Consider the following 15,113-nt stretch of genomic DNA (forward strand, 5'->3'; position numbering starts at 1 on the left):
AGTGTATTATTGCATAAATAGTTAAGATCCCCAAGAGTAAAGTCATGAAGTTCCAGTGAAGTGTATTATTGCATAAATAGTTAAGATCCCCAAGACTATAGTCATGAAGTTCAACTGCTAAATTGAAATTACTACATGATCTACCTGCAGAGTAGTTCAATGTTAAGATTTTGTTAGCTATCTTTATACATTCCAGGTGGTTTTTGATGGAAAATGGCAGACAAGTTCCGAATGTGTTATAAAGATGGCAAGATGTGATTTATGAGATTTTTTTTAAAAATATGCAGTTTTCTTAATTACTCGTCAAGTTTTGATGTCTTCTCATATATCCTCGACTAACCATGATTCGCGGATGTAAGGAATAAATAAAAAATAATAAAGTTGAGCAAAACAATGAAATAATTTAACTACTTTTGTCAGACATGCCATTTATTTATCCATATTTCCACAAGTATTTAAGAACAAACGGTCAAAAGTTCACGTAAATAATGTCAACAGAGTACAGACACTGAAACTAGGCCGCCATCTTGATTCTAGTACCTTGATTCGCGAGCTCTGACGTAATCTAATTGTCAGCACGTTTTAATTAGGCCAACACTATTTTGATCAATTGTTTTTTGAGAAAAACAGTCAAACATATCTTTAAAAATGTTAATTTCAAAATTTCAACTTGTAATAAAAGATTTACAGTATTTTGTAAACATAAAACATTAAATCATGTCAAATTACCTGTAGTGGGGGAAAGTATAATTTAACCCAAAGACAAAACTGTCTCTTTAAGTGTATTTTCAGGAACACTGAACATTCTTGATGACTTAAGGACATAAGTGCCTTCCTCTCTGATCATTTTGTACATAAGCATGTTTAAGGGCAGTTGGAAATAAATTATGATCTGCTTTATCACTGCTTAGGGATGCACCTAAAACAGAAATTAACACTCACTAATTTCTTTATTTTGACACTAAGACTATGGGTCATGAAAACACATATTATAAGTTTGCTTTGCCTTCCTACAAGAATTTAGGTCACGTGACTGTCATTGATAAAATGTATACAAAGCAGACGAAATAACCAGCGAATTTTTAAGGATGTTATGTGGCAAATATGATTGGTTTCTATGGCAATTAATTTGGGATTAGTAAAACTACGTTGTTTGCAGTGTTAACCATTGTTTCAAGTGAATTTATCTGTTTTAAAGATATTTTTTCGCAAGTTTGAAAGCATCTACTCTTGTAAATAGTTTGTAGTAAAAATGACGTCATAGCTTTGCAGATACGTGCATTTCACGGGATAACCAGGTAAAAACAAAGATGGCCGCGAATCAAGGTTGGTCGCGATTTTAGGGACTAGGACGATAATTTAGTGAAAATATAAGCGAAGAACAATAGGAAAATTGCATTTACTTTTTGGTGTTTTGACCATTGTGTTACTTGTAAAAAACGTTGTATGTAAATGTTTTTGGGGTTAAACATTTATGTACGAGAAACATAATTATAATGATACTAGGTATAATTTGAATCTAGAAAGTTGTTTTTGAATAGATGTCTCCCCCAGTGGTTGTCTGAGTTACGTGACATTTGATAAATATATAATTATATATATGGGGGGAGACATACAAGAGCTAAAATTATTTTTAACTAATTTGTACCAAACTTTCTGTAAATATAACCATATTTACCAATGTAAATATAATCAGAATCAACGTTTAATGTTATACAGTGTCTATATATTTTTTGAATGGCCAACATATTTTGCTAAGAAGCTGCACCAGATGCAAAGCTACATGTGAAATCCTTTCTGTGCTAAATTCGTTGGCAGGTTGTATCAGTACTAAGTTCAAAAGCTGTAGGAATGACCAAAATATATAAGTCCATTCTAGATCAACACTTTCCTTCGTTATATTATCAAAAATATTTGCTAAACACATTTCAACACAAGAATACAAAACTCCAAAATTAAAAAATCAACCCATGAAATTTAGGAGGCTAAAATATCTGATATCTTTTTAAGCAGTAAAAAAGAAAAAAAAACAGAGAGCCACAAAGCAAATGCCAATAATTGCCTGTTCATTCTTTTCAAGAAGTAGAACTTAAAAAAAAAATGCCATAGTTAATGGCCTTCCTATGGATGTGTGTAGTGTCTTCCTATGGATGTGTGGTGTCTTTCACAATATGTGTACCAAGTTTCATTTGAATGTCTTGAAAAAAAAGTTATGGCCAAGTTTCATATGACTATCCTCAATGTTTTTTCATTCATGGCCAACTTACCTGGTCAATAACAACACAAAAGCTATGACAATACCTCAACCCTTGTTCCTTGAAAAACACATGCGCTAACAATGCAAGTCTTACTGTAAGATTCCCAGAAGGAATGTAGTCCAAAGCAGCTTCAGTTGTTGCCAGGTAGAAACTGATTGATAAATAAGAATATCAAAATTACAAACATGAATAATGCTTTTCTGTTCTTGTTTTCTGATGATAAAAAACATGCTCAAACAAATTTTTTATCAACAGAAATGAGGCTTGCTACATAATTATACAAAGTCATATTTCCACAGTCATATTTCCACTTTCCTCTGTTTACATGTTGTATTTTCACAGTCATATCTCCATTGTATATAACCAAAGTCATATTTCCACTGTCATATTCACAGTCATACTTCCACTGCCAAAATGTCTACTGTCATATTACCACTGCAATATTTCCACTGTCATATTCACAGTCATATTTCCACTGCCAAAATGTCTACTGTCACATTACCACTGCAATATTTCCACTGTCATATTCACAGTCATATTTCCACTGTCAATTACATCTACATGTTAATGATATGTTATTTGTTAGCCTTAAGGACATTTTCAGATTTGTACAACATGCAGTAAAGTTTGAAGATATAATATGACTACCTCTAGTGTTTCATCTATCTGAAATGCGGCCAACAGCTAGTGGGCCCAATTCACAATTCCAAAAATTTTGATTCAGTCATTGGCAAATTCCAAAATTCTGATTCCATTTTTAGCCATTCATTTTATTCATGTAGTACAATTCTCCCGTAGGTTTATTTGAACATAGAATTCAAAGTCAGCAATGTTATAAGCCCCATTTAAAGTTGCACTCTAACAGATTGAACGTTTTGACAGTATTTTTACTTTTTGTCTTCGAACCAGCCAATCTATGCAAAAATGCATGGAAACCAGTGATATAAGACTTCTGACAAGAATCAGATCAGACATTTCCATATTTAATTTCATCACTTTATGCATTTTTCTTAAACTATTAGGTATGCTTTAAGCCATACCATATTAACTTTCAAATTGAAGTGCTTAAAATAATGAACAGTGAAAATGTAGTAAAATTCTCACATAAATGAATTAATAAATATTATATCAGACATAAAATCAAATCTCTGGTGAGGACTAACCTGAACTCGTCAGTCTCTGTGACCCTGGACAACAGAAAGTGTTTCATGTACATCAGGTTGGCTGTCCTGCAACATGAGGCAGAAGAATTGTAAATATGTACTATTTTTCAACTGGTTAAATTTTGAAAGTGCTATTGGTATAAGGCAATTCCTGTTGAAGTGTCAGAATGAAATCAATTTGATCTGACGTATAGTATTATTAAAAATTTTGTCTTTCACTTCACGCATTTGGATTGTCCCGTTAGGCTAGCGCAGTGGTAACAAGTAGCGCACTGACGTATCTTACCAAGGCACTGTTTCCTGGCATACAAATTAGTGGTTGGTGGTCACCAAGATGGAAGGCTTTTCTCCAAGTACTCCTGTTTCCAGTACAATACAAGACCACACACTCAAGGAGTACCAACCAAAGTGATTTTAGCAGCGTATGTTACAAGTTGCATTATAATGGTTACATTACGTCTGGATTTGAAGGAAACCACGTCTCAAATAGCATCAAATTAAACTAGACAATCAGCTTGCTCATTTGTAATTTTGACTACATAATCTAAAAATGCCTGAATGTACTTGTAAATGTATCCTCGGCACCCCAGCGTTTCATAATCTATACGATACCTTGAGCAAATTGGCTAAGGAAACTTTGTATATCTTGAATATTCATAAGCATTTTCCGACCAATGAAATAGCCGATAACAAAAAGGAAAGAATCTTCTTTGTGCAGAGCTGTCAGCATATTTGATAATATCCTGCCTAAAATGATATGTTAGCCGTGATCTCATCCGTAATTTCCCGGCAATTTATGCACCGCATGAGGTGTGTCTCATGACACCAATCAAGCAACTGGATTTCACTTTATTAATTATTCATGAGTACGAGATTTTAACAGTTAATTTGCCCTCGGTATCATATAGGTTATGATACGCTTGGGTGCTGAGGATGTTGTAAATGATGATTCATGGTGACATACCGTGCTAGCACCAGGATGAGCACATGTATAGTGGCAATTTTCATTGACTTATGAAATGGAAGAAGTTAATTAAAAGCTCATTGTAATGAATTGTAGTTTATCTTGCAAGAAAAAAGAACAAGATTGTTTGCGTTCTATTCTTATATCACGGCAAAAAAAAATGCTTGTGATACCCAAAGGAGTACACCTCCTTCCCCCCCTCCCCATCCCATATTTGATGTTGAGGGTCCTAGGGAAAAAAATGATAACTTTTACATATAATAGTTTACAACTGAGTACTAGTATAAAGGGTGACCATGTTGATTTTAGTTATAAAGACCTACCAGTTGTTGATTGGTGACTTTATAACAAGGTAGATGAGTAATGGTAGCAGGTCATCTGTCGTAATCATTAGACCTGAAAAGAAAGCGAATACATTTGAATATTGGGCCAATTGTTCAAAACTTTGTTAAAATAACAACATGATTAACTACATAATTGTTAACTTTTAACCTTGAATATTTGATGATGTACTCACATACTTAAATATAACCAAGTAAAGCTGAAACAGACATCTCAATCTTGTTAGAAATACAGTAGATACCAGGTAAAACATCAAGAGCATTATTGATTTGAAAGTTAACAACATCGTTTACTTTTACAATGTTCTGAACAATCGGTTCAGTGTCTGCGACAATGAGACCTGTCGAGTAATTCACTTATGTTCCGAAATAAAAAACAAACAAAAAAAGGAAAATGACTACAAAACAAACTTATAATAATTTGAACAATTGAATAAGAGAATTGTTTTCAGAAATATTTCAAACAAGAGGGCCATGATGGCCCTAAATCGCTCACCTGAGTAAAAGATTTTAACCTTTGTAATCAATATAGCTTGATATTTTTTTTCAGAGAATATTGAACAAGAGCTGTCACAGTATGTAATGAAAGCCCCCGAATGTGACATTGACCTATGAACAAGGTCAGTACATGAAAAGTTAAAGATCAAACCCTGACCTTTGATGTATGCATGTGGATCTTGCATACGACACACAATTTTTATATGCAAAACACATGTGCCAAATTTTTGCGGTAAATATGTCATATACATGACAAAATTACAGCCCGGTTATGACATATATGTGCATATATGCAAGGAATGCCTACAAGGTAGGGACACGAATCTTGCACACGACACGTCGTCTTGGTATGTCGAACACATGTGGCAAGTCATTTTAAAATCTGTCCATTCAAGAGACAGTTGCAGCCCGGACACGACAACCTATACTCTATGTCCTTATATGCAGCATTCCATTGTGAAGAAACGCCTAAGAATGACCTTGACCTTAGAGGGACACGAGGTATTGAGCCGGACACACGGACAGATGGACGGACGGTGTGATTTTAATATGCCCACTTTGGGGGGCATAAAAACATACAGGTCAAACATGTTGCCTGGATAATCACTGACAGGACTTGTCTCAGTTGCCTGCACACTAACAGGACTTGGTGATTGACTGCACACTGACAGGAGTTTGTTCAGATGCTTGCACAAAGATAGAACTATGTTAAATTGCTTGCACACTGAAAGAACTTTTAGTATAGATACACAAACAACAAAAAAAGAACCATCCGATATAATGCCTTAAGCTCTATAAATCAAATATTGAAACACATTCAACACCTTCCACTAATATTATCACTTCTTCCACCTTAGAAGTGACTATGTTGAAGACTTAGTAAAATTTAAAATATATTCCCTTGTTACTAAAAATAGAAAGTAGTGGAATCTCCAACAAAAAGTTAGACCATATAGCAAGACTTGCTGCCCTTGCTTCAAGAGTAAACTTTACATAACTATCAGATTTTAACATTTTGTTGTTGTTGTTGATCAATCACGACCCCTTGTTGTATTTTTGTAGAGGGTCACCCAAGGAAGCTTTCTGTAAAGTTTAATTGCATTTGGACTGGTAGTTTTAGAAGAGATGTTTTTTTTAAAGCAAAATAGGAAGTTAGCCATTTTGTTGTTGTTGCTGTTGTTGATGTTGTTGATCAATCGTGACCCCTTGTTGTATTTTTGTACAGGATCACCCAAGGAAGCTTTTTGTAACGTTTCTTCAAATTTGGAGCAGTTGTTTCAGAGTAGATGTTTTTTAAAGCAAAACAGGAAGTCAGCCATTTTGTTGTGGTTGCTGTTCTTATTGTTGTTGCTGATCAATCGTGACCCCTTGTTGTATTTTTGTAGAAAGTCACCCAAAAAAGCTTCCTGTAAAGTTCATTGGATTTGGAGCAGTAGTTTCAGAGGAGATGTTTTTTTAAAACAAAACAGGAAGACGGCTATTTTGTTGTTGTTGTTGTTGATCAATCAAGACCCCTTGTTGTGTTTTTGTAGATGGTCACCCAAGGAAGCTTCCTGGGAAGTTTCATTGAATTTGGCCAAGCAGTTTCAGAAAAGAAATTTTTTAAGCAATTGTTGACGGCCAGACTGACTGACTGACGGCCGGACGGACGCCGGACAAAGACCGATCACAATAGCTCACCTTGAGCAATTCGTGCTCTGGTGAGCTAAAAAGCTATAATTGCCTATTTTTGAGCCACAATTCAAAAATGAAAATATCACTTTTACTATGGTTTTAAAAAGGACAGGGTGCTGGTCCAAACGATGAACACTAGATGTTAGTGCGAAGGGACGATCGGACAAACATAAGGACGGAAGTGTTTGATTCCTATACAGCCCCCACTCCACAAAGTGATTAAAATAACAAGAGAACAATAATAGTAAACTGTAACTCAAGTTACCTAGATAAACAAGATCACAAACAACAGAGAGCTGGGTTTTTTTAGTTTTAAATTGCAAAGAAAATCACAACACTTACTTCCATCATTTTCCTGCCCCTTGATTGGTCGAAGAAGAGCTGTTATGACCCTCTTCAAACAGAGCAACCTTCCAAGTGGCGTACTATATTGATTCAACATGGACAGTTCCTTGCGAGCTGCCGGAAGATTCTGATCATACTCTGGGCGCACATCTAGGTGTTCGAGACGCACGTCAACCAGGTTGCGATTCATCTTGTTCAAGTTAGCATCTGTCGTTCTTACGCAGTTTGTGATTGTGGCAAACAGGTGCTTGTGGACTGCATTCATGAAGTACATCTGTGCAAGGAATGATGAAATTTAAGAAACAAAGACAAGAAGGATGTGGTGTTTCTTCCAAGCCTTTTCACTGCCAGAATCTCAGTGCGGCCACTGTTTTTAATTTTATTTCTCAAAACAGGTATAAAAAAAAGTCAATAAAAAATGAAGTTAATTAAACTTTAAAGAGTACCCCATCAAGCAAGATTCAAGAACCCTAATACTTACTTTTTAAGACCTGGGGCTGTATTCAATGACCTTAGATTTCACTTATTTCTTAAGATAAGAGCCCAAGTGTTTTCATTGGACTGTAAAAATAACTGGCCAATGGACAGAATGGGATCACTGAGGCATGTCTTATGACAAGTATAAGAATGATATTGAATACATCCCCTGGGCTGGTATTTATAAAACATCTTAACTCATTGCCTTACTTAAGTCATTTCCCTAAGTATGGTATCTCACTGGTTATTTGATATAAAAGCTTAATACTATTTGAAATGCTTTATCTTTTATTAATGTTATTGAATAAACATACTTGTGTTGTGGGGGAAACCGGAGAACCCAGAGGAAACCCACTTGTCCGGCTTGGTGACCACAAACCAAACTCACATGCGCCCAAGCCGGGAATCAAACACAACACAAGACCACACTCTCGCGTAAAATCGTGCCAACGAGAGTGATTAATATAATGTTGTAATAACTTGTTTCACAATCGTTGTAAAATAAATATGTTTAAACTAAATAAACATACTTTTATTCTTACATCACTTAACATCACTTATACTCTCCTTTTAATTTGACTATAATTGTTTTAAGAATTCGACTTACATGTAAGTTAAGAAATGACTTAAGATGTTTTATGAATACCAACCCAGAACTACAAGAAGGTCCAATAGCGTTAGATTATGTGTTCTCTAAATGCAGAAGTTAAAAGAAGGGAGATTCAAAACTTTATTTATCCACATAACCATGCAAAAAATCATTTATCAAATAAGTGAGCATTTACATCAAACCTCAATACAATTAATCAATAAGTGGAAAAGTATATGTCAATGTGTCAGATACCTCAACTGAAAGTTTCAGGCTGGCCATGTACATATCATACTGCTTTATGTTCCTTTTCTGAAATTAAAACAAAATCTGGACAATGCTTTATACATTTATATTCGTGAATTGGAAAAATTGCAACAGAGTACAAATATTGTTCAATGAAAATGTCTGAAGCACATATACAACAAAATGTACTTGGTATTGGCAATTTGCATTTTATATACTTTGCCTGAATCTTTTCTCCAGAAAAAACAGACTTTTAGCATTAACCATTCATGTTTTTGTTTAACTAATTCATGCCCTTGAATCCAACAAGCATGACTGTATTTGACCAATGGTAAACAGCGTTTGGATTCACAAAATTACTCCAGATGGTTCAAACTAATAAACACTCAAAAAAAACCTTATCAATCCGTACAATATGGACTAACCTACAGCTATATGACTTTGTTTATTTAATTGCCGGACTCAGATTGGACAAGATTGACATAACTTGACTTATGGTAAAGCTTCTATGGATTTGCAGAATTACTCATGATCGCTTAAACTGCATGAACACATGAAAAATTCATTATAAATCAATCCTTAAAATATCTCACTAAAAGGCAGGACTGTGATACTCACAATAGTTTGATCTTTGAGAACTATCTGCATAGATTTTGTGACCTGTCCAGTTACCAAGTCCTGAAACACAACATGCCATTGCATTAGGAATGATAAATATTACCAACTCAATCCTTATTTGGCTTAAACGTTTAAATTTGAAGAAAAACTATTCTCAACAGCACAACAATTTTTTATTTCTTTAAACACAAATCAATCTATAAAAATTTGGGTCCGCGATAGATACTAGTTTTTTATTAATGATGTAGCATAATTTAAACAGAACATTTATTTTGTATTTTCTACACTACAAAGAACAATGCAACATGTAACTGTAAGCTTGGGGCTATTCCATTTAAACATATGACCCCCGGGGGAAGTCACTTTTAAAATATACCACCCCCCTACAGAAGCAAATTTACCCTTTCGGGGTCCAAATTTGTGAAAAAAGACACCCAACCATTTACTGTTTAAATAATTGCCTTTCCCCTGAGGGTAATATGTTTTACTCGAATAGCCCCTACTTTTCCATAATCCATTTTAACATATTGTTTCTATCTACCTGATTTATTTCATTTGATTAAATAATCATTTCATGATATTTGCCAATTAATTTCACACTTGATGCAAACTAAAGCAGAATGGTTTCGAAGTCTCACCACCAGGCTTGGAGTAATGTCACCAGTAAACCTTTGGTATTCCGCGCAGAAAGTCAGCAGTACTTTGTCCAAACTCTCCTTCGTTCTTGTGCTTCCTGGATTGAATTTCAAAATCACATTATAAATTAGTCACTAAATGAGAGCAGATACATTTCTAGAACAAAGAAAAATTACTATTGTCATCATTTTTTTGGAAACATTATAAAAAATTATTGTCATCATTTTTAATGGGCCCCAACAATTTGGTCAATACTCATTATTTTTTCTAAGTCACTAATTCAAAAGAGGCACAACTCAAAAAATATTTATTCCGTATTTGAACATTTATACCAAGTTTCATACTAATGTCTTTAAAGGTTTTTAATTACAGCCCAAGGTTAAAGTTATAGATGTCACATATGTGATTATACATTAATACTCTAGACGTCTCTTGGACACCAGAATTGTTTAATGCGACACAATATTTTTTCAAACCATTTTTTACTGAATCAACAGCTATAACACTGCTGAACAATGTGAAATGTCAAAGGGGTGTAGTTTCGTTCAATTCACTTAATACTTCACACAGAATTTTGCCGAAACCAAAAATTCAGCAATGGAATGTACCAGCTTATGATAAGGATGTAGAGACTGGTACCCATTTTTTTTTTCCAATTTTTTTTCTTATTTTCAAAAAAAATATAAAAAGTGTCATCAAAAACTTTAAAGAGAAACTAAGGTGTTATACCATCATTGACTTGTCTAAAACGTTTATTAAAAGAAGTACAATTTGTAGGACTTATTGAACAAGAGATGTTTGTCAAACATTATGCCCCCCCTGAGCGCCATGTTGTCAGGACTATAGGGACAATAGAATGAAATATGCATGGACCGAAATGACAGCTGATTTGTCGCTGACATTGGATGCCGTTGAGGCAGTGTTAAGATTATGACCATTCAAGTGTTAGGATAGAGTGTGTTATGACCATGACTTGACTCTAGGACCTCAAAATCCAAGGAGTCATCAGCTGGTCACCAAAATCCTAAGTGTCAAGTTTGGGGGCCATGGGTGCAGGCATTGTCAAGTTATCACACAGACAAGCTTTTTTCGTTCAAGGTCACTGTGACCTTGACCCGATGACCCCTTTAATGATGAGGGGTCATCTACAGGTCAGACGCAACCCCAAGTCGAGTTTGAGGGCCATGGGTGCAAGCATTGTTGTTATCACTCGGACAAGCTTTTTTCATTCAAGGCCACTGTGACCTTTGACCCAATTACCCCTTAAATCATAAGGGGTCATGTACAGGTCAAACACAACCCCAACTCAAGTTTGAGGGCGGTGGGTGCAGGCATCGTCGAGTTATCACTTGAACAAATTTTCGCATTCAATGTCACTGTGACCTTGAGCTTTGTCCCCAAAATCAATAGGGGTCATCTACTGATCAGGCCCAACCTCCAAGTCAAGTTTGAGGGCCATGGGTGCAGGCATTGTTGAGTTATCACTCGGACAACCTATTATCATTCAAGGTCACTGTGACCTTGACCTTTGGCCCAATGACCCCTAAAATCAATAGGGGTCATCTACTGGTCAGACCCAACCTTCAAATCAAGTTTGAGGGCCATGGGTGCAGGCATTGTCGAGTTATCACTCTGACAACCTTTCACTATTCAAGGTCACTGTGACCTTGACCTTTGGCCCGATGACACCCAAAAACAATGTGGGTCATCTACTGGTCAGGCCCAACTTCCATATTAAGTTTAATGACCATAGGTCTAGGCATTTTTGAGTTATCACTCGGACAAGCTTTAAAATTCTTTTATCATTAAAGGTCACTGTGACCTTGACCTTTGACCCGATGAGCCCTAAAATCAATAGGGGTCATCTACTGGTCAAGTTTGATGACCATACGTCCAGGAATTGTTGAGTTATCACTTGGATAAGCTTTGGTCTACCGACGAATGGACCGACTGACTGACCGACCTACCTACCAACCAGCCGACAGACCGACATGTGCAAAGCAATATACCCCTCTTCTTCGAAGGGGGGCATAATAAACATTTCATGTTTGTTTCTAGTTTTTAAATGGCACTTACTGATTTCTCATCAATTTTGGGAATAATCCCATACAATTGTTATATTTCCTCAAGAGGAAAAAAATCCAAGTCACTGCATCAGTGTTGTGTATACCACGCGATAAATTGCATGGAAGGCAATATTTTGCTTAAAATGAAGACTTAAAACAAGTATAACTTTTCTTTTACTACACCATTCTAAATGAAACAAATGACAGTTAATGCCGCTTTAAGAGCCCCGCCTTCGTTTTAATACCAGAGTTTGATGAGGTGATTATTTTCATCAACTAATTGGACAAACCTGTTTCCAAAATAACGATTTGACAGTGCACAATGTTGCCCTCTGACGTTGCATTTATGAAGCAATTTATCACATGGTATACACACACACTGTGCATTGATAGGTGCGTTATATGACATGAAACCCACATGTACCTGTAATTCCCCAAAGAATTTTGTAGCATTCTTCGTATGTGGCTGGTGGACGACTGTAGTCAACAGAGTCCTTGTCTTTGTTTTCTGAAAATAGTTAACTCTTGTCATGATTAGAAGCCCCTTTGTTTGAAAATGTGTATATTTTGGGCCGTTGTTCAGCACTAAATATTATGTGATTTATGGTATCATTGTTAACTTGTATCATTGTTAACTTGTATCATTGTTAACTTTTAGCATTGTTAACTTTTAGCATTGTTAACTTTTTATTGTGAAATATTTTATAATGTGCTCCTATATTTAAATTAAAGTACAAGTGAAACTGTTGTTTCATATTCTATAAGAAATACTAAAGACCACAAATTTGAAAGTTAACAAGGATAAAATTAACAATTTTGTTAACTTTAACAAAGTTCTAAACAATTTGTCAATAGTTTAACAATTATTTTAAGAAGTTTGTGTAGTTTCTTGTTAAACAAAACATTGAGGATTATAGCCAATAATATTCATAAATTTTAATTGTAATAATTTTATTCCACACATATAATCAATTAAATAAATATTTTTTACCTGTAAATGATTTTGTACGTACATGTATTAAAATAGAGCAAACTTTATAACAGTGATATCTATAAAACATACCAGCAATTTTGTCCCTATTGAACAACTCTCCGACACACAATACGCGGTAGCTCTCATCACTCGAGTTGAAAAAGGTCTCCTCAAATAGAATCTCAACCTAGCAATAACAAAAGTTTCACAGATTGACTTGAAGATTAAAGCTACACTCTCACAGTTTGAACGTTTTTTTTTTTATTTTTTGTCTTGGAACAAGCCAATTAATGCGAAAATGCATGTAAACAAGTCATATAAGACTGCTGACAAAATATAAGATTGCAGATTTATATATTTAAGTTCAAAAATTGATGTTTTAAGCATTTTACTCTTTTAGCCATAAAACTTTCATTTTCAAACGGGAATATGAAAATCTGAGATCTGTTTTTTTTCAGCAGTCTTTTATCACTGGTTTGCAGAAATGTTGCCTTATGACGTAGCATATTATATATGACGTAATTTATCACATGGTATACACACACTGATAAACCAGTGGTGAAAATAAGCACACAGTGGTAAAATGGACGTACTCAGACTTTTACTCAGTAAGGCACGTTCAAAAATTTTATGCTAGGCACCAGTATTAACATTTAGACCAGTTCATCAAAAAGTCCATTATTTCATCACTGATAAGCCCTGATGAAATCACAAGGACTTTAAAACAGTGGGCAATATTATTTTTTTTTAAATACATTGTATTGAAATTGTATGTAGAGTTGATTTTTATTTTGGCCGAGATGCAAAATTACTAAATATCAAAATAGTATAGTCAGAAAACATTTATATTTGTACCACCCTTTTTTATAGATAAATACCACAAGATTATCTCATAAATATGGCTGTCCGGTTAGCGCACTCGCTTCTTACCAAGGGTTCGATTCCAGGCCTGGTGCATGTGATTTTGGATAGCGGTCACCAAGCCACACAAGTGGATTATCTCCGGGTACTCCGGTTTCCCTCACAACACAAGACCCCACACACGTGCAACATTATGCCAATGAGAGTGATTAATATAAGTTGCAATTAGCTGGTTTCACAATCATTGTAAAATTAAATAAGTTTAAACTAAATATGGCTGTTAATGTATGCAAAAGATATATATAAATCACAGCCTCAAAATGGAGTATAATCCTATGTTGTACATGTACCTTCTTTTTGTGTTTAAAACCATTACCCAGGACAATCACTCCTTGTTGAACTGTCACAGTCTGAAATATGTTTGATAATACAGGTACAACAATTTACAAAACCAAACAGCAAGCATTTACCCTGCCTGGTGTAGCTATCAGATGTATGGTACAATAATATAATGTGAAACACCCCAAGCCTTGCTCTTATCAATTTTAGAAAAACTCTTTCAATAAATTCCATATTGAATGATCATTCACATAATATTCTCAATAATATAATGTTACCAAAGTCCAAAGCTGAACAGCTGACTAACTCTTTTGGTAAATTAAACACTCGTCAAAAGGTTACGATCAACTAAACGTCAACAAATAGTGCTGCAGAGGGTTTATTGCCGAAATGGACGTGGTTTTTGAATGTTGACAACAAATAACAAAGTTGTAAGCTCGAAAATAACATGAAACATCAAGGGGACAAAAGTGCGCAATTTTATTCTCGCTTTTTCTTGTTATTCACGTTAGCACCACAATGATCAAAATCGCGTCCCCATCCATTTTATTTTCGCAAGGCTTGTAGCTTGTTCTAATTATTAATTAGAAGAAGTTCCAAGCCTTACACGGAGAAAATGTTCGCAGGATTTGCTCAAATTCTGAATTTCATTAAGTAGGAATTGTTACAATTTTTATGCAAAATAGTTAGGTTAAATTTCAGCTTGTTTCTTCAAAAACTCTGATATCAGTCAGTTCTGCAATATAAGTATTATAGGAGAATAACCCTCAAGCAAGATGATATACACATATAACAAGAACACACAGATATTTTTACAAGCCCTGGTTTGGCTCTGGCAAACAGCCGGCTCAATTTGATCATTGCCTGAAAGCTCATTTCATTTACAAGTTCCTACATATCTTACATGTTTAGAGACAGTGGAAAAAGCAGATTCACTCCCAGGAGAGGGGACAAGTATGTGGTCTTCACCATCAGACTGGGATAACTTTTCGTCCTTCACTGCCGCATACCTTGGAATACAGACCTGGAAGAAAATCATCATGACCGAGTACACTGATTAGGCCT

At 35.0% G+C, this 15,113-nt stretch overlaps 1 protein-coding gene across 5 annotated transcripts in view; it reads right to left on the bottom strand.

The window, feature by feature from the left end:
* The window catches only part of LOC128243763 (ankyrin repeat domain-containing protein 27-like), a 39,784-nt gene that overhangs the window by 15,079 nt on the left and 9,592 nt on the right, over nucleotides 1-15,113 (bottom strand). For all 5 annotated transcript variants that reach the window (XM_052961697.1, XM_052961694.1, XM_052961695.1 and 2 more), the window contains exons 3-13: nucleotides 14,953-15,072; nucleotides 14,060-14,119; nucleotides 12,939-13,035; nucleotides 12,300-12,383; nucleotides 9,812-9,906; nucleotides 9,174-9,233; nucleotides 8,565-8,621; nucleotides 7,241-7,517; nucleotides 4,709-4,781; nucleotides 3,422-3,487; nucleotides 2,352-2,409 (exon numbers count right to left, since the gene is read on the bottom strand). In XM_052961697.1, the coding sequence (XP_052817657.1) occupies nucleotides 2,352-2,409; nucleotides 3,422-3,487; nucleotides 4,709-4,781; nucleotides 7,241-7,517; nucleotides 8,565-8,621; nucleotides 9,174-9,233; nucleotides 9,812-9,906; nucleotides 12,300-12,383; nucleotides 12,939-13,035; nucleotides 14,060-14,119; nucleotides 14,953-15,072 (1,047 nt within the window). The remainder of the gene's footprint in view (nucleotides 1-2,351; nucleotides 2,410-3,421; nucleotides 3,488-4,708; nucleotides 4,782-7,240; nucleotides 7,518-8,564; nucleotides 8,622-9,173; nucleotides 9,234-9,811; nucleotides 9,907-12,299; nucleotides 12,384-12,938; nucleotides 13,036-14,059; nucleotides 14,120-14,952; nucleotides 15,073-15,113) is intronic.

This window comes from Mya arenaria, chromosome 8 (genome assembly GCF_026914265.1).
Source record: "Mya arenaria isolate MELC-2E11 chromosome 8, ASM2691426v1".
NCBI lineage: Eukaryota > Metazoa > Mollusca > Bivalvia > Myida > Myidae > Mya > Mya arenaria.